A 27042-nucleotide genomic window follows, 5' to 3' on the forward strand; every position below is an offset into this window, starting at 1 on the left:
ACTCCAAAAGGGGGCCATTCATTCACTGAAAGACATGAAACCCTGCCACTTGGCGGCCACTTTTCTGACTCAGAGTTACCAGTGCTCACAATGGAAGGACTTCAGCTGTGCCATTCCTGTTCGTATTTGAATGTGCTGGTTTCTCGTGGAGTGGTCTTCATGCTCCTGTGACAGACCCCCTAGAGGATGCCCCCTCCCATCACATTTTCCTGAAAACCACATCAGGAGATTCCACCCAGCCCGAGCTGTAGGCTCAGGGTTGTACCCTCATTTAGGGTCCTCTTTGCTACCCTAACAGAAATATCCATGAGACTCTTCCACTCTCTAAAACCCAATGATAACCAGCCCTTTAACGGGTGACTTTGCTGCTCAACTCCAAAGATAAATGAGGGGGAGGTAAAAAGTAAATAAATAAACAAACAAATATCAAGCTCTTGACCTCTGAGTTAGACTCTATATCCCCATATTATTATCCTACAAGTAAATATCCCCTTCCTGGCCCTGTCCTTCAAGCTCATCCCAGTGAGTTACCTCATAAGCTGAAGTCTGTGGAACTTAAGAAACAATTAAGAACAAACAAAATCTGTCCAATGTCACATCTCATGGGGACACATGTACAAAGCAAAGCCGCCCCACAGAGATAGACTTAGGCCAAGATTGAGATGTGAGAAACTAAGAATTTTTATATCCTTTCACATAGTGAAGTCAGTGTGTCTCCATGGTAATGAATAAGCTGAAGTTCAGTTATGTCACCCTGTAAAGTCTGGGGAGTTTTATCGTCAGTCCATCAACAAAACACCTACAGCCCCTCTCTAACCTTCTTCTAACCCATGACTTTGTGTCTTGCATAACCTTCCTCCATCATCCTCTTCTATCAATCAAAGCTAATGCTTCAGGTCTTTAACATATCCTCCATCTCATTCATCATCGGCTAACATCCTCTAATTCTTACGATGTCTTTCTCCCTTGGATTTTATTAACTGTCACCAACTCTTTCCAATCACTCGCCTTTTTGTAGCAGTTTGTTAGGGAGGGTTCACACTCCCATGTCCCACGTGGGAAGAGCACCGCACGCGTACAAGCATGCTCAATAATTGTTGGGTTGCAATTAGCACATCAATGATCATATGTCGGTATTATGAAATATTAGCTGCCTTTTTAATCTTCCTCTGTAAGTTTACCTAAGGTGTTAGTTTCTGTAATTGAGAGGAAACCTTGCTGAGTAACCTGTAAGTCTATTTTTACTAAATAGCCTGAATTTTCATTAATTCTGCAGTGACTGGAAATTGGCTATAATCAATACTTATGTGCAAGACAAATTGATGCCTAATTAATAAGTGATAATTTGTAAATTAATGTGGATAAATTAATAAACAATGTACCACCTAATGTGTATATTAAAATGTTTATTGATAATTTTTGCAAAACCATTGGTGATTTTGCAGAGCCCAACCACTAAATGCACTTTTTAAGTTATTTGCCTGTTTTTCTGGTTTTTCTTTTCCATGGTAGGTCTGTACAATTCGCCCTACAGTGCTCAGTCACACCCTGCTGCAAAGACCCAGACCTACAGACCTCTCTCCAAAAGCCACTCAGACAATGGCACCGATGCTTTTAAGGAGGCACCCTCCCCAGTGCCTCCCCCACATGTTCCACCACGACCAAGAGACCAGTTTTCAACACTAAAGTAAGGCTCCTTCCCCAAAGATGGCTTCTCTTAGGATAAAAACCAACCCACAGTGGTACTCAGTGAAGAATTAGCCCAGCATTGTGAAGTGAATTTATGCATGGCCTTGCCAGTCTATATTGAACATCACTACAGAGATTATGCTGAATACTTTCAGGGGAGTCTGCATCATGTTAGCATGATGCTCTCAATTAAACTTGATGGATCAGGGACTGTGATAGTTTGTATATGCTTGGTCCAGGGAGAGGCACTATTTGGAGGTGTGCCCCTGTTGGGGTAGGTGTGTCACTGTGGGTGTGGGCTTTAAGACCCTCACTCTAGCTGTCTGGAAGTCAGTCTTCCACTAGCAGCCTTCAGATGAAGATGTAGACCTGCACCATGCCTGCCTGGATGCTGCCATGCTCCCACCTTGATGATAATGGACTGACTGAACCATTGAACCTAAGCCAGCCCCAATTAAATGTTATCCTTCATGAGACTTGCCTTGGTTATGGTGTCTGTTCACAGCAGTAAAACCCTAATTAAGACAGGGACATAATCTTTATTGTTTGTTTAGTAAGTTCATATAAGAAAGGAGGCCACGGATATAGATCATAAGTAAAGCATTTCCTCGAGTACTACAAACAACAACAAAATATGTACACACACACACACACACACACACACACACACACAAGCATGCCCATACACATGTCCACATACTCAATACCTTAATAGGTCAATAGGCCTTGGATATGAGGCTCAGAGGTAATGGCTTGCTCCACATACTCTAGACTCTAGGTCCAATTCCTGAGCTGAAGGGGGCTAGAGTATGGCACATGGCTGTGTAATCTCAGTCTTCATAAAGCTAGGGCATGAGTTTAAGTCACTGAGCTACATAGTAACTTCCAAGCCAAAACTGGCTACACAGTAACATTATGTCTCAAAACAAATACATATAAAAATAAAGTAGTTGGAAACAATTGCACAGATTAGATCTGCTGCCCCTTACTAGAAAGAGAATAAGCAGGTAATTATTTTGTTTTCACAGGTTCAAAAGTTCAGGTCTTTTAAGATGCCTTTTAGAAACCAAGGAAAATTATTGTAAATAAGACATTATTTAACAAGTGTCCGTGACTCAGTTTTACCTGTTATATTAGCTGATTCTCATTTTCATTTCTCTACTGAAATATTTTTAAGTAAGCTATTCACACTCAAGTAAAAATTTTAGGAACACATTTCTTTCTTTCTTTTTTTTTTTTTTTTTTTTTTTTTTTTTTTTTTGCTTTTTTGCTTTTTCGAGACAGGGTTTCTCTGTGTAGCCCTGGCTGGCCTAGAACTTACTCTGTAGACCAGGCTGGCCTTGAACTCAGAAATCCGCCTGCCTCTGCCTCCCAAGTGCTGGGATTAAAGGTGTGTGCCACCACCGCCTGGCAGGAACACATTTCAATTGTATTATTTTAGCAGGAATGTGGCTAATATTTCTAGTTATTGATAATCTTTACTGGAAGCTGATAATAAGGCAAGCATAGGCTAAGCACTTTCATTGTATTACATTGTTTTATTCTGATAGCAACCCAGTGGACATGTTCTACATTACAGAGGAAGAAATGGATTAGAAAATTACAATAACTTGCTCAAGCCAGTATTCAACCTTGGTTTCTCCTAAGTCCAAAGCCTATGCTCTCTCTAGTGGTGATTAATAAATAGTAATACAAAAGTTGTTTATTTTTACTGGTTTTTTTTTAAGTATTTTCTATCATATACGGTCTTAGTTACTGTTCTGTTACTATGAAGAAATACCATTACTAAAGCGGCTCTTAAAAGTAAGCATTTAATTAGGGGTCCATTTACAGTTTTAGAGGCAAGCAGACAGGCAAGCTGCTGGGGCAGTCGTGAGAGCTTTACATCCTGGTCTGCAGGCAGCAGGCAGAGAGACAGATGTTGGGCCTGACATGGGGTTTTGAAACTTCAAAACAGTAACACCAATAAGGCACACCTCCTAATCCTTCCCAAATAGTTCCACTAACTGGGGACCAGGCATTCAAACATACGAACCTTATGTATGGAGTTATTCTCAAGCAAACCACCAAACACACCTCATAAAAAGTATACTCAACATCACTAAAACTGCATCATTACGAATAGTTGATGATCATTTATAGGATCGTGATGTAATATATAACAATACCTCTTTTCTCACAAAATATTGTGTAGAAATACAAATGTCTTCAAACTGAGAAATAATTATCACTGCACATTCTTTTATGAGTTGTCTCCATAATGTTCAGACAGGTAGGAAAACTGAAGTGGGAAGCTGTGCAGGTTCTGCTGGATGGAGCTCACTGATTCTCTACACAACTAGGGCTTTCTTCTCTTTTGCTCTTACAGACTATCTGTGCTTATTATTCCTTGGAGAAATAACTTCATTCCTTTCCATGGAATCAGAATTGCAAACTCAAAAGACACAAGCTCCTTTCTCTCAAATATAAATAAAACAAATAAATATGTATATATTGAATAATTCTTCTGCTTCTCCAAGTTTTCTAATTTAGTTCTGGCTGTCTGGTAGAGTTTGGTGTTCTGAGTCCTCCTGTGAAGATATGCTTGCAATGAGCCCTTGACAGACTCTCAATGGTATCAAGTCAAGGAAAAGATCAGATTCCCATGGGAGAGTATTTCAAGGCTCACACCAAGGGATCTCCCACTCCAGTGTGCTTATCCCTATGTATGCCAGCCCAAGTGATGCAGTTCTAATTCTCACGCATGAATTCCAATGCTGTTAACAAGAAACATGGCCAAACATGCTATGTGCATTGTTTCTTGTCACTCTGCACCAAAGAAGTGAAGTCACTAAATGGTTAAACCAGCAAAGTTTCACAGAAGACTCTGCCACTTTAAACTCAGACATACATGTCATTAGGGACCCAGGGGTCTAGCAACAAGTCACTATCCATGCATCTACAAACCTCTTTTGTGACTCTTTGCAGCCATAGTCACACTTACAAAGGTAGAAAGGTGAACTATAAAGGATAGTTTACTATAAGTCATTAATATAAAATTAAACATATATAATAACTTCATACATTTTTAACCAGAGAGATGTTGTATGAGGGTTTTTATTGTTGTACTGTTGTTTTGTTTTATTCTCTCGGGGCTCAGCAAGAAAACTGCTTGTTGATTAAGCCTGAAGATCTGAGCTCAATCCCTAGAACCTATGGTGGAAGGAAAGCACCAAAAGTTTTTCTTCTGCATGCACATATGCACACTTGCATGCATGCACAGAAACACACACACACACACACACACACACACACACACACACACGTACACCCACGACACTAAACCAGTAAATTTCCACTAAAATTAACCTTGGGAAATTAACCATGACGATATCTCACAGTTCTTCCGATGTGTGTTGCTGTTCATTTACAGGCATGACTGGGACCCTCCAGACAGAAAGGTGGACACCAGAAAATTTCGATCGGAGCCAAGGAGTATTTTTGAATATGAGCCTGGGAAGTCATCCATCCTACAGCATGAAAGACCCGTAAGCACTTGTCATTGATCCAAAAGCCAGCTTGCTAAGCCACAGGGTCCCCAAGCATACCCGAGTTTCATCCCATTTTATTTATTTCAAATTGTCGAGAAATCTTGTTTATATTTAGTCACGATTTGTGTATCTTGTCTCTGAATTGAAAGAGGTACTTTAGTAGCGTATATATGTTCAAGTCTCATTATCATTAGCTATAGCTAGCTATGCCTAATCACAACACTCATACATGAAATGCTTAATTGCTACTCTATCTTGCCAGAGAAAAAAATCGTGAGTCTGTATCCGTGATGTACAGACCCAGGCAGATGAGTCCCTTGACTTCTATGTTGGTTTCCTGCTATTTAGCTCACTGAAGAAGAAAGTTTCCCCAACACACTTCCCATAACAAGTTGTTTAATTGGCTGTTATTAAATCCTTCTCAGGTTACCAAGCCTCAAGCTTCCCAATTGATTACCACTTTAATGAATCAAGACTATGTTGATCTTTATAGTCTTTTTTTTTTGTTTGTTTATTTCAGTGACACACAAACTAAACGGGGTATGGGCTTGGAAAGGCCACTTGCCTCCATTACGTTGACAGCACCGTGGTTCCTGTTTGCTTCCCTGTTTCTTTCTCAGAGATCAGTGTCATGTCCTCTTTAAAGCTCTGTAGTTCCTCTGTATGTCCAAACTCCATCCCAAATGAGACCTCTTGGTGTTTTCTTTGTGAGTTCCTCCGGCTCACACGCCAGCATCACACTGGCACCCCAATGGCAAGGTCAGCCCTGAGACTTAGTTGGACAATCTTGACCATGACTGACATTTATTTAGAGTAGGAAACCCTGCATTTTGTAGTGCTGTTCTTGAGTATGTTCAAAATCTTCCAATCACATAGTTCAACTGCCTTTCTTCAAGGAATTCAAATATCTTCTCATGATCGGGTTGCAACAGAGAGACTAAAAATGAGGGGAATATTACTGATGCCAGGCTCTAGATTATAATTCATTTCCTAAGTTGTATGCTTGAATATCAAGAAAGTGAAATTGCCAAATCAAAACTAAATGGAATATAATTTTATAATTGAAATCTAACGATATATGAGGCTCTTGAGATTATGGTATAAGTAAAGATAAGAAACCTCTTAAATGGCCAAAATGGGAGCACATCTAAAAAATTCTCCTTGTTATAGCTCACATTTATGATGGCCCCTCATTGTGGCTGGTATTTCCACAAGTCTGTGGGTGCAAGGTTTAAAGGCCCTCTGTTTTAAACTACTAATAACAATGATAGCAATAACAGCAGATATATCTACTACATGCTAGGCTCTGTAACTACTACTAATTTCTTTATCTGATGAAGCCTTCCCGACAACCCTAGCAAGCAGATGCACAAACTTCCTACTTTACAGACCAGGAGGCAGAAGCGGCATTCACCACATGCTACATGGCCACGTAGCTAACATGTGCTCGGACCAGTTGAGCCGAGGCAAACATTGGCTTGTTGTGCTTCATCCCTCCCGTGTAATCTCCTCTGAACAGGGGGACTTTGCCTACTAGTGCTCACCATAATCTATTTCACTGGTTTCAAGTGTAGTATAATTAGTGGCTAACTTATAATAAGTTCCTGTTACTTACTTTACCAGAAAGCTGGGTTCAGGGTAACTATAAAGATGAATATTCTTGGCTGGTCTCAGAGGGTAGGGAGGTCAGAAGCCATGGGCGTGGTTCTGGCCATGTCAGAGATTCTGCTATGGACAAACCTCTTCAGCCACAGGAAAAGATGGATGGGAGGAACTGGTAACGTGGGAGGAAAGAAGAACACAAGGCATACATTTTTATCCTTCCTAAACCATTTTGTTGGGAGCCAGAGTAATGGCAAATGATATGAGAGAGTCAATGTTATAATTTTGACCAAGCCTCGCTAAATCATTGTTATCGAGAGACTATTACCTTTTTAAAAAATCAATCCTGAATTTATCCCACTTTGAATTGGAACAAAAAACAAACACAAACAAACCAACCAGAGCTGGCTGGGCAAGGGTATTTGAGGCCAGCTAAGAGTCTTGAAGGCTCAGACCATAGGAGAGAGAGTGGGTTTGCTAACTGAGAGGCTATAACTAACAGTAAGTGAATCTCAAGGCCCTATGACTGTGTCCTCTGACTTTTTACCCAGGTATTTTGAAAGACTCCCTACGTTCTCTTCAATTCTAATTTTTGAAAATGGTGGACAACCACAGGCAGCCCTATACTGTTGTCTTTAGTTTCCAGCAACCCTGTCAGCTTTGCTATATTCTTAGATGCCTCTCACTCTCTATGAACTTAACATTCCTACTCACAAGGAGAAATGGCAGGGTCCTTCCGGTCCACAATTGTCCATTGTCTGGCCTGATGTGGCCCACTCACTTCCCTGATTAGCGAAACCAATCACCAGTTTTTTTTTTAAAAAAAAAAGCCTGCCACTCCTACATTTTCTCCGGACTTTTTGTCCCTGGAGCAGAACCCAACTCCCTTGATCTGATTTACAAAAACTAAAACCCAACAACAAATAAAACCTACCCAAATCTTGTAATGTCACCCTCCCTGCCAGCTACACAAAGGGCTTTCAAGGCTTCTGTCTTTTCTTTCTTGAAGAGAAGCACTCTTCTGCAAGCCCTCCCCTTCCAGGCAGAAGGTATCTCCACCCTCCTCCCCAGGGCTATTAGAGGCACACTTCACCTAGGGGTTTGTTCACCCCAGCAGCAGGTTTGTAACTCTTCTTGCTAAGATACCTCCAGTTCCCACTTTGATATCCTTACCACGCACCTGTCCACCTGTCTGGGTTCTTCACTGCATGTGAGGCTCCCTGGAAGTGGTTCTCCTTGTGAGGATGCTGACAGAGCATCCTCTATCTTCCAAACCCAACTCAATGCCTGGCATGTGGTACCTATGCAGTAAGAACTCCTTGAGTGACCAAGTGAATGGAACAGATGTTACCTTTGCTGTTGATGATGAAATGGTGAGAGATTGAATCTATCTAGGAGACCCAGTGAGGAGACCCCATCAAGATGCACAGATGGAATTCACAAATAACTCAAGCTCAGTTTTGAAGAGGGAGCCGTTCTGCTTAAGCAGAACTCCTCATGCCCTGGGGCGGTGGGGGTGGGGTGGGAGGGAAGCAGGATATTGCCTTCATCCTTAGTAACTGAAGCCATATCTATTTATATTCTTTACCAGGAAGACAAAAAAAATAAATGCATTTCTTTGAAGCTCATAAATATTTATTTGATTATAAACTTCAGGGCTGACTAAATGGGCCTAATGTCTGATCCAGAAGAGGCCTTGTGATCACCAGAAATGTGTGTTAAATGACTTGATCCACAGATTAAACTGCATTTCCAGTTTACAGACTCCATATGCCAATCACAGCAACTTCACTAGGATAATATTAATAAAACCATAACAGGTCATCTGAATTGGATACACTCATACATCAGCCATGTTAATTGTCTTTATGCTTAATAAAATAAAATAACCCACAAGAACATTGTTACCTTTAATACAGTAACTGTACTTACATCTAATAATAACCAAAAGGAACACACTCTGCATGAGTTGAAAGGCAATTTAAACCACCATAGAACATGGTTCACCAACAGAAATTACTACTCAGAGTTAAAGCTATAAAAATTTGAGAAGTTATAGCTGATGGTTTGACCCGTGGAGAATTATCCCATTATGCAATAGTATTTTCTGTGAAAAACACTCAGAAAGCACAGCAACCCGTGCCTTGAAGCTTAAAAGGCAAAACCAAGAACAAACTCCCCATTCCTCTGGTGTGTTAACACACAGAGAGTATAAATCCAACAAGACCCGAAAAACAGCAAATGGATTTTTACAATGGGAAAACTTTAAAAACCAGGCATTCTAGGGAGCTTTTAAGAGCAATCACATGTGAGCTTTGGTGTTAGCGTATCTTAAGCACATCTCACACTGGAAATAGACAGTTTGTGTGAGCAGAAGGTTGCTAGGCTTGTGAACTGACAGAAATAAAACAGAGTGAGAGAGATATCCATCCATCCATCAGAAGCTGCTCACCTGCTGTTGCAGGGATTCTACTGAGAGGTAGCTGTCCCCTAGCAGATTCCTACACAGGGGAGCTTCTCTGATGTGAGGGAACTGAGGGGGTGCTGGCAGAGATCCTATGCCTATGCGGCTGTTATCTGACAGTCTGCATGTGTGTCGCTGGCTGTAGCAATGTTTCTGGGTCCTTTAAGAGTAGTTCTGGATTGCTACAGGATGCATTCAATTATTGTCTAACTAAAAGAATTCAACTAGACAGTTCTAGTTCTAGCATCTCCTTTCTTCTTGGGGGGTCTGACCTTTTGGGGGGTTATTTTATTATTTTTCTTTGTTTTGTGTTCTTTTGAGACAAGGTCTTTCTATGAAGCCCAGGCTGATTTCAAACTCACCATCCTCTTCGCACAGGCTGCAATTCAAGTGTGTGCCAGCACGCCCAGCCGATAAAGCAAAGGCTCTGCTCCAATGTGTAACTCACGGCATTCCGGAATTGCTCAGGCTGATGTGTTGCTATATGGGGGACTTTCTGTTTGCACAGATTTTAGCAAGTTGCTCACTGTGACTATAGACTGAAGCCTTAATACATAGAGCGCCCTTTCTATTTATTGAAATTGCTATTTTCAGGTTTGAAGCAGAATGATAACTATCTACTCTTTTCCCCAAATTCTATGTGGACTGTTGGTTTGTTATTGATTTTCTTTAAGTCAAGGGGAAGTGAAAAAGCTCATCTATTTGGTTAGTAAGTTTGCTGCCCCCTAGTGTTTACAGTGCTTTTGAAGCAACTTATTTTTTTCCCCCTCTAAGACTGGTTCTCATCCTTCCTAATGCTATATACAGTTCCTCCTTTTATGGTGACCCCCGACCATAAAATTATTTTCATTGGTACTTCAAACCTGTAACTTTGCTACTTTTATGAATCATAATGTAAATATCAGTGTTTTCCAATGGCCTTAGGAAACGCACAAGTTAAGAATTGCTGCTCAGACAAGTTCCTATCTTCCCTGAGCAAAATAAAACACTCCTGTTGAATGTAGGTTATTCCAACTGTAGCTGGAAGCAAAAATTTTAAAAGTAAGAGTTCATAGACACTAAATATCCAGAAATAGAAACTATAGAGTTCAGAAGAATTCGAGGTTTCTCTTCTGTTAAGGAGATAGTATAGCTCTCTGAACTATAAAATATTACTGACCAATCCTCTCTAATGTTAACTGTTCAGAGATAAAGGCTTTAGCAATGTTACACTATGAAATAATTATGTGTTGCAGCTGATGTTGTCTAAATAACTGGAGAAAAGTAACATTTCATCACTAACAAAATCTTAATACTCCTATAACTAATGGATCAAAAATTTTAATTCAATGGAAAGTAGTAATAAATTCATGTGTGTCTTTTAAGCCAGTGGGAATTGGTTACTGTGAGTGTTCTAACAGATCTCACTGCTAATTTTGAAACCAAAAGTAACATTGGCATAAATTAGGGTAAATATCTCAGTGCTTCCACAGTGTGCTCTCATTCTAATTGAGTAACCTCTTCAATTCTTAGTGATGGAAAAAGCAAGCTCATAACCAAAGGCCAAATACTAAAGGTAATATTAAATGCTAAAAGGTCGTTTTCAATGCTCGACCAACAACGTTGTGTTTTGTGTACACATGCATTCCCGTAAGTGCCCATCTAGACACCCACTTCGGGATGCCATCAGCCACCGTACAAGTATGCCACCATTGGTCACAAGCAACTCCCGGGGTTATTCTGCAGTCTTTATAATCACCACATTAATATACCTCAGAAGCTCAGTCTCTGCAGTATGTTCTTACGATGCCCCCAGCTTTTCTATCATAACGTCAATGAAACACTACAATAGTATGTAATGATATGTAATAGATGTAATGATGATGAAACATGGCAATGTTTCACTACTACTAAGCTCATGGCAAAATGGTGTCTACTTTTTTAATGTATATTTCAATGCCCCCAGCAATGTGAGGTCATAGAGCAACTCAGTGGGAATCCTGAGCTCTTTAAGAATTCTAGCAGAATAATATGGGATTGAAGTGTTGGGTGTTTAGCAGCCCTCCTGGATGGTACTGTGACTTCACAGCTTTTTTCTTGGTTGGCATGAATGGCTTTTAGGGAACCAAGTAACTTTCCTTAGAATTTTTTCTAATGTATTATATAACACAACTATACACATTTCATTAGGGACATGAGATACATCAAAAAAGTAGCTAGGGACACCTTCAGTACTTTAAGCATCATTTTATAGAAAAGCAAACACCATGACAGCATGTAGCCTGGTATGTATCATTAGAAAAAAAAAAAAACATTAAAGGTTAGTGTTGACTCAGTTAAGAAAAGGCTGTGTGTCTACATTCTACTGATAAAGCAATTGTGTTTGTTTTTCTCAGCTGTTTATGTTATCAATCCAAGCATTTCTGTCTTCACACACCCAACATTCATAAACCACTTATGCAAGTCAGTTACACTCTCCCTTCCCCTGCCCACTATACTAAGCCTAATATACCCACAACCTTCTTTAGCTCCAAGTCAACAGGGGGAGAGTGGATCACAAAACGGGATATTTCTTCACTTTTGGAGAGACTTGAGACCTTCAGATCTTTGCTATGGTGGGCCATTCATAAGAAAGCCACTGTCCACAGTCACCCAGGCCGTAGCCCCATCCTGAAATGTTAGTCTCCATGACTAACATTAGCTGGTGCCCTTCCGGTTCCATCAAGAGCCCCTGTCTAACGAACCAGTGTTCCCTCACCCCTCTCTCTTACAGCCCCCTCTCCCAACAACTCTGACACCTGTTCCCAGGGCACCCAGCCGGAAGCCTCTTTCAGTGTCACCCTCAACAGATGGCCTGCGTAGCCCTTCCCCTCCGCCCAGGAGCTGTGTCCCTGCACCCCGTCCGAGTGTCCCAGATCTCTCTCCCACCCCGGTGAGCGCACTTCTCTCATGTTGTGGGGAAACAGCCTTTGTTCTGAGGCTAAGGCAAGGTTAGATCTCTGTCCCTGCTGGGGTTATTCCTGCTCCCAGACACCCTCTTCTCCATCATTCCATGCCCCATCTGCAACATCTGCACAATGCAGACCACTGCTGCCAGTTACCAGGCACTTCCGGGACAGCGGACTGGGAAGTCCAGGAGAACCCTTTGGTGACTCGGTTGGACATATCTTCACAAACTGGTGTGCCACCATCCCCTTTGTCATGGCCAGGATAAGCTTCCCTAGTTTATGCATGAGGCTAAAGAACTAGCAATGGCGGCAGTAGGGACCCCAGTGACATCATGATCCTCATTTGCATATTCTCACTTCCTCCATTCTGTCCTGCCGAGGTTTGTTGGATGAATCCGATGCATGTTTGCGTGTGGATGCGCGCGAGTTTTCATTCCACACGGCATTTTCCCTCACTTCGCTCAGTGTACCTTTTCCTCCCCCTTTTCCTTCACATCTGCTCTAGACGGGTCGAATAAATCCTGCTGACATAGATTTAGAAAATGAGCCCTGGTATAAATTCTTTTCAGAACTGGAGTTTGGACGTCCGGTAAGTGAGGCTAGACAATTACTATAAGACAAATAGGAGAATGCTGTTTGATTTTTTTTAAAGTACATTAATTGTCACAAGGGAGACGGTGTCATGTTGAAAACGGAAGCTGGATGAGTTAAATACATGTGCTCCAGCTTTGTGCAAATTCGCTTTGGTAACAAATGCCTAAATGTGTTCATTGGCTTCCCATATGTGTTTTATTTTTTCCAAATCATGCATTAGAATCACATCTAATTAATTACAAATCTAGCATGCTGGGGTAATTTCTGTCTTGGAATATTTAGGTCACTAGCACAGCTTTAGGGTAGAACGGTATTATGTACAGCATATTTTGAGCTAGTTTACTGGACAGAACCTTACTGTCTATAAGAATGACAGTTACTATAGTTCTTGTTGCCTGAGAAATTATCATGTCCCTGCAGAGTGCTTGGACCCCAACTCAATGACTTGATCTTCCTGATGACCAAACTGAGAAAAATAGACAAAAACCGGTCAAAGAATTTGCCCAAAATAGTCACTAATTAAACCTAAGCCTGTCATATAACAATGAAAATCTTTGGGCACTTGCCTCTATAATGTATTACCAGATCATTCCCACAGTAAAGCCATTCTTTGAATGGGAGAGACAAGAAGAGAGAGTTAAGAAGCCCTGCGGACTCTGCTCTATAGTGTCTTCCTCAAGAGCAACCAGCGGGTCTCTGATCCCTAGAGTCCCAGGCTGAAAGACCCCAGTTTGGACCTTATGGGATCTGATTGATCTATTTGGGACAGGGCCAATTCAGGTTTCAAATAACTTCCTTTAGTCCTTAGGCTGTATCAGGAAACTGTCAGCGACAGGCATGTTACAACCCCTAAATCGTTAGATAGCACGTCACTTCCACTGCCCAGCAATATTATTGGAACTCAGAATCTGTTCTTTCTCATACCATGTCATGTAAGGATGTATAAATATGCAGATCACCTAGTCCTTACTAGATGGCTGTGTGAGTTCCTTTCATACATTAAAATGCAGGCTTGATTAGCCTCATTATGTGTTTTATTGAACATTTACTCAAATGTGACTGAAAATGAATATTAATCAATGTTTCCTGGCATTTCTATTAACTAATAAAAGGATTAGTTCCTCCTGTTTTTTTTCTGATATCTCCTCTTATTATTATAAATGTATTTTTATCTCATTGGGAAAATGCTCTCCTGTTTTGCTTTATATATTTGCTATTACTGGGTAGTTTCTAGAGACTATCCTAATTTCTGTGTCGAGTCCAAATTCCCAGCACCTTCTGTGACCCTTGTCAGTCACACAGGGTGGCTTGCCAGCACACTCTCCCTCACCCTCCAGAATAGACCTTGCAATCTGCTGTGGCCAAAGACTGGGAATGCTGATTTCAGTTTGATGAGCTGGGCTTACAAATCTACTAACTGACCACAGGCAGCTTAGCGCTGGGCTTGAAAATACTTAGCAGCTCTGCACTCCTGCTCCAGGCTGCCATTTTGCTCCATCCCTGTCAGTCTTTTATGTGTACCTGATGCTATCTGCACTCAGTTTCTAACTGTTGTCACCTTTTCCACATGTCCATTACTTGCTGCATTGACTCTCCTCCATCCATCTCTCCACCTCTGCTTCTGTGGTGCACCTACACCCAGCCTCCTAAAAAGGCTCTGGATTATGTTCAAGATCATTCTTCCGGTGTGTCCAATGAGGTAAAGACAAATTCTTCTCTCCTTCCAGGCCCTTCCCTTGTCACTGTCAATCTGAACATCTGTGTTGTTATAGTCCACGGTGCTGTTCTAAGTGGTTTTGAAAACTCTCTTTTGTGTCACTGTGGTGCATGTAGTAGCATTATCTAGACAGGGCAAAGGGGTTGGCTGTTTCTGAATTCTAGGTGATGAATCATCCAACTGTTACTTTGAATTAAAATACTCAGAAGCATGAGAATTTAAAACAAAAATGTTGGGCAATATATTAACTACCCATTTTTATAAACCAAGCAAAGTACTACTGCAGATCTTCTAGAAGCCACTTTTCCATTGTGCTTAGAGATTAGATTCTTGGACCATGCAGATGCCTCATTAGGTTAAAGTATTCATTGTGTGAACCCAATGGCCTGACTTCCATTTTTTGTAACCTACCCACTGTTGATGAAGAGCATCCCTCATGCTGAGGCAAATGCGCTTTGTCCAAACAGAAACACACACACACACACACACACAAACACACATCAAAGTTTAGATTTCTTTCTATGATCAGATACTTATTGCTTATATTTTCCTAAATGTTATTGTTATTCCTTCATTTTCCTAAATGCTCGTAACTTGTGGATTTGACCATCAGCCAAGAACGGAGATGATGAACACCTGATAGACATTTCAGTTTCCCGGTTCCACCCCTTGATGGGCATCACTAATCTTTCTTGGCATTATAGTCCAGGTAGCCATTACAGCAGATAGTCTTCACTGCCTCATGGGATAAAACCTAGTTTAGATCTCAGCTGAAGAATCCTTATGCTAGGGCTGGAGAGATAGCTTGGTTGTTAAAAAGCACTTGCTATTGTTGCCCAAGACCCACCTTTGTTTCATAGCACCTATGTGCAGCTCATGACCATCCACAATTCCATTTCCATCGCCTTCTTATGGCCTCCACCAGCATCTCACACACACACACACACACACACACACACACACGGTACACAGACATGCGTGCAGGCAAAGCACTCATGAACTAGAAATAAGAACAACGAACATGGCAGTCACCCAATCAGCAAAGTGAAGAATTTATGCCAGGCCACATGAATTTTCACCTGGATGACGGAAAGATAGTATGAAAGGAACAGGAAGGATCCTAAGCCAAGCTTTGCCCTCTACAAAGAAACCAGGAGGTTACTTTGAAAAGCACTTAGAAGACATAAGCAGAAATACCACTGTCCTGCTTGCTCTCTGGCCTGTAAGGGCCTCCTGGGTGCTCTCAGAAGCAGCCCGGATAGAGCCTCACAGAATCGACTGATTTTGTCACAGCAGTGGCTGCGCATTCCTCAGTGAGTACAGCACTTAACACCTTACTTCGTTACAGAGCCCCCAATCAAGCTATGAGTAAGAGAAGAGCCCAGAGTTAAGGGAGGTTGTCCTGATCCAACGGGGAGGAAAGATTGCAGACATGGACTTGAAAGGAGAAACATTCAAATTTCCAACCACTCACTCTGCAATCAAAGTTACAGATCATGTAATAAGCATCATAATGTGTGTTAAAACAGAGAAGTAGCTGGGGTAAAAATCAATTAAAAACATAAATTCAGTAACCAGGAACTTTTTGAGATGCTGAGTTCAGTAATTTTCCAAGTAATTTTGTAGCAGGGTCTACTCTCTAAAGAGAATTAAACAAAACAAGCAATTCTAGTCTGTATGTTTTGTTGTCATGTCAGCATATGAACAACCTAAGAATTTATTTTGAAATTTAATTCTGTCAAAAAAAAATGTTCTCGTGATTTTCCGCACCAAAACTTTGTTACTGTGTTGAAGGCCTTTCATTAGATTTAGACTCCATTTGGGTGAAGGGATATCTTTATCCTTTTGTGTATGTCTTTCCTTTTTTAAGTTCAGTATGATGTATTTAAATGAATTTGTCAGCATTTTATAAAAAGAAAAACACATATCTATATATTTCTCCTTGGGTATTTTTAGCAGGTATTTCTGGATTTTTCAAAGTAGTTGGTCCATTGAGAACTGAAACAGAATTTAGACATAATTTCCAATTCACTGGGTTTTTTTTTTTATTAAGAAAAGCAGAATGAAATAACTCCTCAGATGGTTGCTGAGAGAACAAATCACTAACTGCTCAGCCTTCATTTCAGAGCTATTTCCTTTAAGCCACACCTTTTACTATCCCCTGTAGATGTATTTTAAGCTCAGCAATTCTAAAAACAATTTTATTTTAATTATTAAGTTTGTATAAAATGGATTCTAACTACACAATTAACACTGCACAATAAAATTACTGAAGGCAGAGATGGGAAAAACTTAATGCATTTTTAATGTTAAGTTAGTGGCCAAAACACTACATTAATAAAAGGCAGTTTGAAAGCAGTTAAAACATATGTTTGTATCTTTTAGGGACTGAGAAATAGGAGAGACTTTAATAGCATTTTAACTAGGGTGCTAACTTAACGTAGCCTTCTAGAGTGTAAGAAGAAAGACTCCCACAAGATATTATAATCTGTATTTTAAAATATTTGTATGAGATTGCTATCAAAAAGTGTAAATTATTAGGTAATACCTAAGCTATAATTTATCAAGTACCTGGTTCTATCAAGTATATGCTACAAATGCCATACTTTTAAATCAAATGCAACTGAGACATTTGTTTGCAAATGTCAGAATGAAATCTCTATGTTGCTAATTTGAAACATTTCTTAAAGAGTAGTTAATAACCTGTTTGCAGAATTTAATCAATAATTACTTAGCAGAAATGGTGATTTAATGTCTTCCAGTCCTCGAAATGCTCTTCTATCATGTTAAAAACAGTCGTCCTGTGCAAATGAGGGGCAGATGGTGTTGGGTAAAATGGGCTAGTTCTTTTCTGGAAACTTTTGGGGAGGTGGAGTGTCATAATTATCATGCAAAGTTTTACCTATTTTTATTATTTCTTTATAATTGACAACTGAACTTTCTCTCGTGATACATAAAGGCAAAGCCTGGTTTTATGGGCCAACAAGATGGCTCAGCTGTGACCTGAATTTGATCCCCAGAATCCATATTGTTTAAGAAAAATATTGATATCTTCAAGTTGTCTTCTGACCTCCACACACATAGCATGGTAAACATATATACCATGGTGCACATGTACACACACACATACACACACACACACAAAATTGTGTTTTTAAAACTCCTTTTAAACTGGTATTAACTTGTTTGGAACATAAAAAACAGAACAAGGAAGAATCATTACAGTTTGGCTTAACTCTGAGACACTATCAATTCTCATACTCATAAAAATAGTGTTTTATTTTGTACTATAATACTGTCTACGTTTATCATCATTGCAGATTCATATTTCTGATCTTCCTATGGATATTCTGACCCTTTGAATGGTCAACTGTGTGTCAGGTTGTCCCATAAAACCTGCGAGTGACCTACAGATGGTGCTGCTCTGACGCTCCCTAATACCACTTCTGCAAACATGCAGAATTACCTAATATGATTTTACTTGTTATATTTCTTCCATATTATGGTTTCCTTACTTTCTAGTATCTAATTCAGACAAATTCAAATAGTCACGTAAACTTATGAACATAGCAGAGCATCTTTCTATTCCTATACATGCCAAGAACATAGGAATCTCAGAATTTTCTAAAAGGTACAAATATTACATATTCTTATTCTGTCTAAAGAGAAGAAGAAATATTTTCATGCCAATAGATATTTTTGTTTGATTATGGGTAATATTCCATTCTCAATCAGTAATACATAATTAAAGTAAAATATTAGGTATAAGGCTTGTCAGACTTCCTACATAAGAATCATAAAGTTACAGCCTAGTGCCTTAATTGGGAAACTGATAGTATTTGCCAGTTAATGGAAAAATATAGTAGAAATTACTTACAGTGAGGTCTTCATTTCATCTCAATAGGTTTTAATATTATGATAAAAATATTTCTGTATATAAGAATTTAAAATAAATCAAATTGCTCAAGATTTATAAACCTGCACCTGGCTGAAGTCTCAGGTAATTTAGGGTGATTTAAAATCAAATTCTGCGAGCTTTATAAAGATGCCATGTCATATGCCCTTGTAGAGGAAAGATTTACCAAGCTTGGCTTGTATGCTATATTTTCAAGACAACACCTGGCACAGACAATGAATCTATAAAGCACTTTATGATTTATAAGGACTTAAAGATGACTGCAAATATTTTCTTACGCAAACTAAAAGCCAGTCCTTTGTGTAGGAACCTCCCACTTAATACTTGCTGAGAGCCTGACCTTGAAGCTGAAGACACCATTAGCCCTTTGTTCAGTCCAGTGTTCCTGACAATAATGCTACTGACTTTTCTTCTTCCAGGTATAATGGATGTCTTGGTTATGTTACATCACAGAATGCAGTATGGTCTATTAAACAATAACTCGGACAGGTTATCTCTTTGGAAAGATATTTTCATAATCACAACAAATGAGTTTAAAACAATTGCGATATTTTGAAGTATCCTTTTTAGAATGCAAAACTCAGTGGTGACAAATCAGTGAAATTTGCTGTGATAATTCGTTTCATGGGACTACTGTTCTATGTTACCAGGTCTCCGTCTATCAGTCCTCTATAGACAGAAGCTTGGAAAGACCCAACAGGTAAGGATCTGGTGACCTTACACTAACTGAATATTCTATGCCAGCAATTGCTTTTTCAGTAGTCACCTTTCCTGATGAAATACTCCTGTCATTACATAATCATTTTAAGTACCAGACCTCATGGTGTGCATTCAATGACATGTGAATGCTTTTCTTAAATGATACCTTAATCAAAACTATAAGCAAAAAACCTCCCTTTCTTTATAAACTATCAACACTGTTTTCCACAACTGTGTGAAAGGAATTTTTAACAGTTTACTTGCCAATTAGATTGTTTTTAATCACTCATGATTAAAATAGAAAATATGGGAGTTCCAGTTTCAGGTTCTTCTCAACACATTAGGACAGCAAAAGAGCATCCTTTAGGCAAAAGAGTCTTGCTTTGCTAGATGATTTCCTTTTGTACGGCCCTCTCTTCTATTTTGGAACCTTTTTAAATAGATTCTTGTCATCATAACTATTTCTTATATATAAAAAATACATGATTCAAATAGAAATCATGACACTGAATTCCCAAGAACAGTAAGTTCACTGTACAGAAATGTGTACTTTAAAGGGTGATTATAAACACACACACACACACACACACACACACACACACACCACAGCGAGAGAACCTGCATTTGTACATTTGTATCAATTCTTTCAAAATTACCAAGTCCTAGAGTCCATGAAGATGTTATTAGATGTTATTTCTTAGGTAAGTAGATTAGTAAAGAAACTACAGTACATCTATATAATAGAATATTGTTCATCAATAGAAAGAAATAAGCTATCAAGAGACCAAAAGACATAGATAAAGCTAGAGACACAATACACTCGCTAGAGCATTCACCTAGCATGTACGAACCCCTTAACTCAGTCCCCAAGGCCACAATGAAAACTACACATGGTGACACAGGGCTATAATTGCATTGTAATTGGTAAGTAGAGGCAGGACAGTCAGAAATGTGAGGTCATCCTTAGCCTCAAGGCCAGACAATATGAGTACTTTGACAAAGTAAAAAATTTAGAGAATATTTGTTTTATTTGATGTGCATGTGAGTCTGAATGCATGTGTGTGCATCAGTCACACACAGGTGTCTGTGAATACAGGAAAAGGGCAATGGAGCCCAAGGAACTGAAGTTGCAGATAGTTGTGATGATAAAACATACAAATACCTGCTGACACAGGTGCTGGAACAGCCATCTCTCCAGCCCCACAAAATAATTTATTTTTTTAAAGGACATGGTTAAAAAAATAAATTACTATGGGGAAGAAACCAATCTGAAAGGATTATATATTGTGGTTCTATAACTGTCTATGGAGACAAGAGCTATGATTTTTAGGAAACATAAAGACACCGAGATGGATTAGAAAAATGGTACCCAAGGGATCTTTTGTGGGGATAAAAATCTGCTACAAGGCACATTCATAACAGACATATTTCATTATACATTTATAAACCCCTAAAATATGTCACAGATGGCATTCACCCAACATATAGACATCGAGAGATGACATGTCCAGATGGGGTCACTAGCTGTCACAAATATCCATAGACATACGAAGACAAAGATGCTAAAAAGAAAGGATCTCCATGCTCAATTGTCTTTTAATCTCTACAGAGATCCTAGGACTCACCAAGGATACTAAAATCTACTGACTCTGAAAGGTGTGGTACTTGCAGATAACCTATTACCAGCCTCCTATATACTGTGAAATGTGTATAATGCCTCGCGCAACACAGATGCTGTTACAAAGGGATTTGGGACTAGAGAGAGGGCTCTGGACAAGAGCACTTGCTGCTCATGCAAAGGTTTCCAGCTCCCACATGACAGTTCGCAACCATCTGTGACTCTTCTTCCACGGGATTCTATGCCCTCTCCTGACCTCCATGGACACCAGACACGAAGTGTAGTACACAAACATATATGCAAGCAAAACCCTCATAACGCATACAATAAAAATGAGTAAAACTTAAACAAGTGGCTGTTATAATGGATCACTTGGGGAATAATAACACAAGTTTGTACATGTTCAGTAGCAATCCAATCCTCAATATTCCCTGTGCATAGTTGGTTTAATCCAAGGATATGAAGAGTCTATACAGTCCAGTCAGATAATCTGAAACTTGAAACTTCCCTTTAAAAATGAGATCTGTGCATTTTTAAAGGGATGATACTACAGAATGTGTTTTGAGTATGTAGGAATACATTTCTCACTGTGCAGCTTTGTGAGTGCGAGGCTAGGTGCTATGTCATTGTCTAACGTGATCGACAGTTTTTGTGTGTACACATTAACCTCTTACAAAGCCAACCAAACTGATCCCATCTATTATCAGCTCTGCAAGTATGGCCGGTGACTTTAGGAAACGGAGGAAGAGCGAACCTGCAGTGGGCCCACCCAGGGGCTTGGGGGATCAGAGTTCGAGCAGGACCAGCCCTGGCCGGGCAGACCTCCCAGCATCAAGTTCCACCTTTACAAAGTCTTTCATCAGCTCTTCTCCTTCCTCTCCCTCGAGAGCACAAGGTGAGCAGTGATAAGTGAACTCCACTTGCTTTTTCACAATGTAACCTAGAGTGTGGGGGCGGGCCAATCCTACGGTGGCCTGTGCTGTCCATACTTGTAGTGTCTTGAAGGGAATACAGTTTCCCACAAAGCATTGCTCCTACTCAATCCAACTCAAACTGGCAAGTCACTTGAGTGTCTTAAAGAACTCAAACCAAGCCTTGTAGTGGTAGCAAATGCTTTTAATTCAGCACCCTGCAAACAGAGACAGGTAGATCTCTGTTAGTTCAAGGCCTGCACGGTCTACAGAGTGAGTTCCAGGATAGCCAAGGCTATTCAGAGAAACCCTGTCTAGGACAAAAAAAAAAAAAAAAAAGGAACTCAGACTAACATGTTACTATTTCTCAAAAACAAATTGAATTTATTATTTTTTTAAAACCCCAAAGTATTAAATAATTTGTTGTCATATTTACAGAAATGGCAATTACAGACTTTTACATGGTCATATTTTCTAATGTTATTATAGATAGCTAATTAATTTGTAGAATTAATTTGTAAAATAAGAATTAAAAATAGCAACAGAAAAATATGGCCTAAACATGCAACGGGACGCTTTAGATTCTAGACTAGAAAGCTATCTATTTAAGTCACTCTATCTTGTTCAACCTTCATTTGTACGAGAGCATCACATTCTCCCGTGTAGCACGGTAGTCTATAATGGTTTACCATAATAAGTACATACTGGCCTAAAGCCACAAATTCAAAACTTAGAATGAGGGGCCGTGCACGGTGAGATGGCTCAGTGGGTAAGGGCACTTGCCACCAAGCCTGACAACCTGAGAATTATCACAACTCATTCGATAAAGGAGAGAGAACAGACCCCACACACATACATTGTCTTCTGACCGCCACTTACTTGTAACATACATAAGAGAGAAGAAGAAAACAAGGGAGAGAGGGAGGGAGGGAAGGAAGGAAGGAGGGAGGGAGGAAGGCTAGCCACTTTTTCAGAAGGCCTGTCTCTGCTTTGAAAATACAGCAACCTAGGCATTGAAGGGACACAGTGGCAGAAGCATGCCAAATTTGGGGTCTTTCCAGTGTCCGGGAGTTAAAACAGAAGAGAATGGGTTTTAAATGCAAGTAAAGAAAATGTGCTGTATCAGAAGTGTCTGTGAAGGTAGACAGAGTCAGGTACACAGTAACAACTGCTGCACTAAAACTTGTTGCCAGACACTGGTTAAAGGGAAACAGTATCTGGTGTGTTTGCAAAAGGCACAGTTTAGATGACCGTCTCTGTGTAGGTAAGCAGCTGGCCTGTCTAAGACCTACCCGCCTTTCAGAAAGCCTTTCCTTCATTAACTAACACACCTTCGTTGTATTCTACTCATCCACACAAGCAAATATCCCAAGTAACAAGTCAGTCATAAAATGCCACGGATTCATCATGCTCAGATACAATCCAAAATGTAAAAGGATCCTGATAAATTTAAGTATTTTTCTTAAACCAGCTTCTTTTCCCAAGCATTACATATTAACTGAATGAACTGCCAATTTTTGGAGAATTTGGGGAAGATCATAATTTATAAATTGTTAGAGCGAGAGAGAGAGAGAGAGAGAGAGAGAGAGAGAGAGAGAGAGAGAGAGAGAGAGAGAGAGAGAGAGAAGATGCCATGCTTTATAGATAGGATTCGGGCTAAAAGACCATTGAATTGTGCAATAGAAATGTGTTAGCTACATCAAGTGTATTTCATGTGTGATTGTGCTCAGAGTAATGTCTACAAAGTTGCACTGAAAAATATTATCATGCTTTAGCACCAAGCATCCCTCTGAAATTAAAGCTCTGTGTGTTAAGGTGGTCTATATTAAACCCACACTAACTGCCTTCTCTTTGCTGTGCTAATATTGACCTGCTCTCCTTTCTCTGTGAACCTTTTAACTTCTCCAAATGTCTTTCTCCTGCCACGCTGCTCTGGACTGAAAGGTGGGGATAATAGCAAAATGTGTCCGCCCCTTTGCAATTACTCGGGGCTCAATGGCACCCCGTCTGGTGAGTTAGAGTGCTGCAACGCTTACAGACAGCATTTGGATGTCCCTGGGGACTCGCAAAGGTCCATCACTTTCAAGAACGGCTGGCAAATGGCCCGGCAAAATGCCGAGATCTGGAGTAGCAGCGAAGAAGCTGTTTCCCCCAAAATCAAATCACGTAGCTGCGATGATCTCCTGAATGAAGACTGCGACAGCTTCCCAGACCCTAAAACCAAGTCAGAAAGTATGGGTTCTCTGTTATGTGACGAAGACTCCAAAGAGAGCTGCCCCATGACGTGGACGTCGCCCTACATCCAGGAAGTGTGTGGGAACAGCAGATCTAGGCTCAAACACAGGTCAGCCCATAATGCTCCAGGCTTCCTCAAAATGTACAAGAAAATGCATCGCATCAACCGCCAGGATTTGATGAACTCGGAGGTCATTTGTTCTGTGAAATCCAGGATCCTGCAGTACGAGAAGGAGCAACAGCACAGGGGGCTACTCCACGGCTGGAGCCAGTCTTCCACTGAGGAGGTGCCCAGGGACGTGGTACCCACTCGCATTTCGGAATTTGAAAAGCTGATTCAGAAGTCAAAGTCGATGCCCAATCTAGGAGATGAGATGTTATCTCCTATAACCCTAGAAGGCCCGCAAAATGGTTTGTGTCCCAAGAGGCGATTTTCCATTGAGTCTCTGCTGGAGGAAGAAACGCAGGTTCGGCACCCTTCTCAGGGTCAGCGAAGCTGCAAATCTAACACCCTGGTGCCCATCCACATCGAGGTCACCAGCGACGAGCAGCCGAGGACACACATGGAGTTTTCCGACAGTGACCAAGACGGGGTTGTGTCTGACCACAGCGACTACATTCATGTCGAAGGGTCGTCCTTTTGCAGTGAAAGTGACTTCGACCATTTCTCATTCACCTCCTCCGAAAGCTTCTACGGATCCAGCCATCACCACCACCATCACCACCACCATCACCGGCACCTCATCAGCTCCTGCAAAGGCCGATGCCCGGCTTCTTACACTCGATTTACCACAATGCTAAAACATGAAAGAGCTAAGCATGAAAACATCGACCGACCCAGAAGGCAAGAAATGGATCCTGGCCTGTCTAAACTCGCATTTCTTGTCAGCCCTGTGCCTTTCCGAAGGAAAAAAATTTTGACTCCCCCAAAACAGACTGAACAGGCAAAATGCAAAGCCTCGGTGGTTGAGGCTCTGGACTCTGCCCTCAAAGACATCTGCGACCAAATAAAAGCCGAAAAGCGGAGGGGAAGCTTGCCAGACAACAGTATACTGCACAGGCTTATCAGTGAGCTGCTGCCTCAGATTCCTGAAAGGAATTCATCGCTTAATGCTCTCAAAAGGAGCCCCATGTACCAGCCGTTCCACCCACTGCCTCAAGATGGTGCTATTCATTGTCCCCTGTACCAAAACGATTGTGGGAGAATGCCTCACAGTGCCTCATTCCCAGACGTGGACACAACCAGCAACTACCACGCACAGGACTATGGTAGTGCACTGAGCCTTCAAGGTGGATGAGGTTTTCTTTCTTTTTCTCGTGTGGCTCAGATCCCATCCTTTCGCGTATTTGTTTGTTTGGTTTTTTTTTCCCATCCTGCATCTCATCGCTCTTGAGCCGTGAGACCGCGTGACGTCATATGTTGCCAAGCAAAGAGCTGTGTTGCGCAGGCGTGTCTGACTCTGTAGTTTCTCGCCCATGTGATATTTGACATCCGTGCATTGGCTGAAAGTAATCATCAATTCACAAACATTTACTCACTTAAAACTAAAAGAAAACTCAAATTTGCCACTTACTAGTAGGATTAAAACAGGTAGGATGTTGTAAAAAAACAAAATGAAATGATAAATCTCCACATTATTGAAGTCTGTATTTACTTATACTGACGCTACGCCGCAGGCTTCACAAACAGTAGCTGTTTTTAAAAAGCAGGGCTATACAGCTGGAAAGCTTCAAATCAAGACATTCCAGAAACTACTTTTCCAGCAAAATAGCCAAATCACCTCTCAAATTCAAAAGAATATATCAAGACAAAAAACTGTAATTCAATACATGTATCCCTAAGATCTATTTGGGATCATTATTAACCAAAGACAGTGGTTTCACAGACGTTTCTTTGATTTTTATATTAACCCTAGAACACTATACTTATTCACTCAAAGAAGTTGGTCCCTACAAGTTATTTGATAGCTCCTCCATTTAAGGGACACAATTTGGATGGAATTTTGTGAATGTATCTTTAAGATATAGATATGATTTCAACCATTCAGGGATTTCACTTTCTTCTTCCTATTACTTGGCTTACTCACTGGCTATTATATTAGGATAATCTTGTACTGAGATGTGAATTGGATTATGATGAACATGACTCTCGAGTAAGTCCATTTTCACAGTTAACACAAATGTTAGAAGGCAAATGACAGTTCAAATCAGAACAGGATACTTTGATACCCTTATCTAATTCTCAAGTGAATCTGTATAGGACATACTGGTCATGAGGCTAGAGTAAATATTCCAGACTTGGGGGTGGTTGTCAGGAGAGAAGCTTTATATGCTAGCACTGCAGAGAGCTTTAGCTCGATGCATTGTCCAATTGAAACCAGCATGAGTCAATGCATTTGTATTATTGTAAGTGCTGTTATACAATTGAAAAATTAAAGGGCAAAGAGGAGAATGCTTCTCAATATAAAACAGATTACAGTAACGGCAAGAGAAGTCAAAGCCCTATTAACTAAAAGTATATGATATAAAATATTTCTAGTGGCAAAAAACAAAGTGTTTAATAACCACTGGACAATTTTATTTATTGGTATTTATGTTCACTTTAATTTGGACTATACAACATGCTGGAAAACAATAAATTAGAATAAACAGGGCTGAGGAGATGTCTCAGTAAAGAGCCCTTCTTATCTACCAGAGGACCCAGGTTCAACGCCCAGTATGTGCATGGCAACTCACAATGGTCTATAACTCCAAACCTGGGGAAAGACAGCCACCAAAGACACTGCACACACATGGTGCAGAGACATACATGCAGACAAAAACCCATACACAAAATGATATCATATAAAAAGAGTAGAATAATAAATGGAATAATGATTTAATAATATTAATAGTGTGCTTTTAAACTTACTTGATAAAATAAAAAATTTGAACTTAAAAAATAGAATTTTTAATTACTTTCTCTTTAGACTGAAACAAGTTATAATCCAATTTTTTAACTGCCTTCTTCAATTTTCTGATACCCTGATATATAGTACATTATCAAAACATGAGTTTAAAGCATTGAAAAAATATACTATATACATAAATAAAAATCATCTTGATGATTTGTAGTATTCAACAAATTTATATTTGTTAAA

General features: G+C 40.1%; 1 protein-coding gene across 13 annotated transcripts in view; it reads left to right on the forward strand.

The window, feature by feature from the left end:
- Sorbs2 (sorbin and SH3 domain containing 2) overlaps positions 1–27042 on the forward strand; it is a 196790-nt gene that overhangs the window by 140228 nt on the left and 29520 nt on the right. For 5 of the 13 annotated variants that reach the window (XM_052161992.1, XM_052161999.1, XM_052161991.1 and 2 more), the window contains 6 exons: positions 1513–1687; positions 5102–5216; positions 12038–12196; positions 14449–14505; positions 19090–19139; positions 21464–21651. In XM_052161992.1, the coding sequence (XP_052017952.1) occupies positions 1513–1687; positions 5102–5216; positions 12038–12196; positions 14449–14505; positions 19090–19139; positions 21464–21651 (744 nt within the window). Of the gene's footprint in view, positions 1–1512; positions 1688–5101; positions 5217–12037; positions 12197–12717; positions 12802–14448; positions 14506–19089; positions 19140–21463; positions 21652–23611; positions 25193–27042 lie in introns of all 13 variants that reach the window. The other 8 variants (XM_052161996.1, XM_052161997.1, XM_052161998.1 and 5 more) reach the window with 5 other exon arrangements.

The sequence above is a fragment of the Apodemus sylvaticus genome, chromosome 18, assembly GCF_947179515.1.
Source record: "Apodemus sylvaticus chromosome 18, mApoSyl1.1, whole genome shotgun sequence".
Lineage (NCBI taxonomy): Eukaryota > Metazoa > Chordata > Mammalia > Rodentia > Muridae > Apodemus > Apodemus sylvaticus.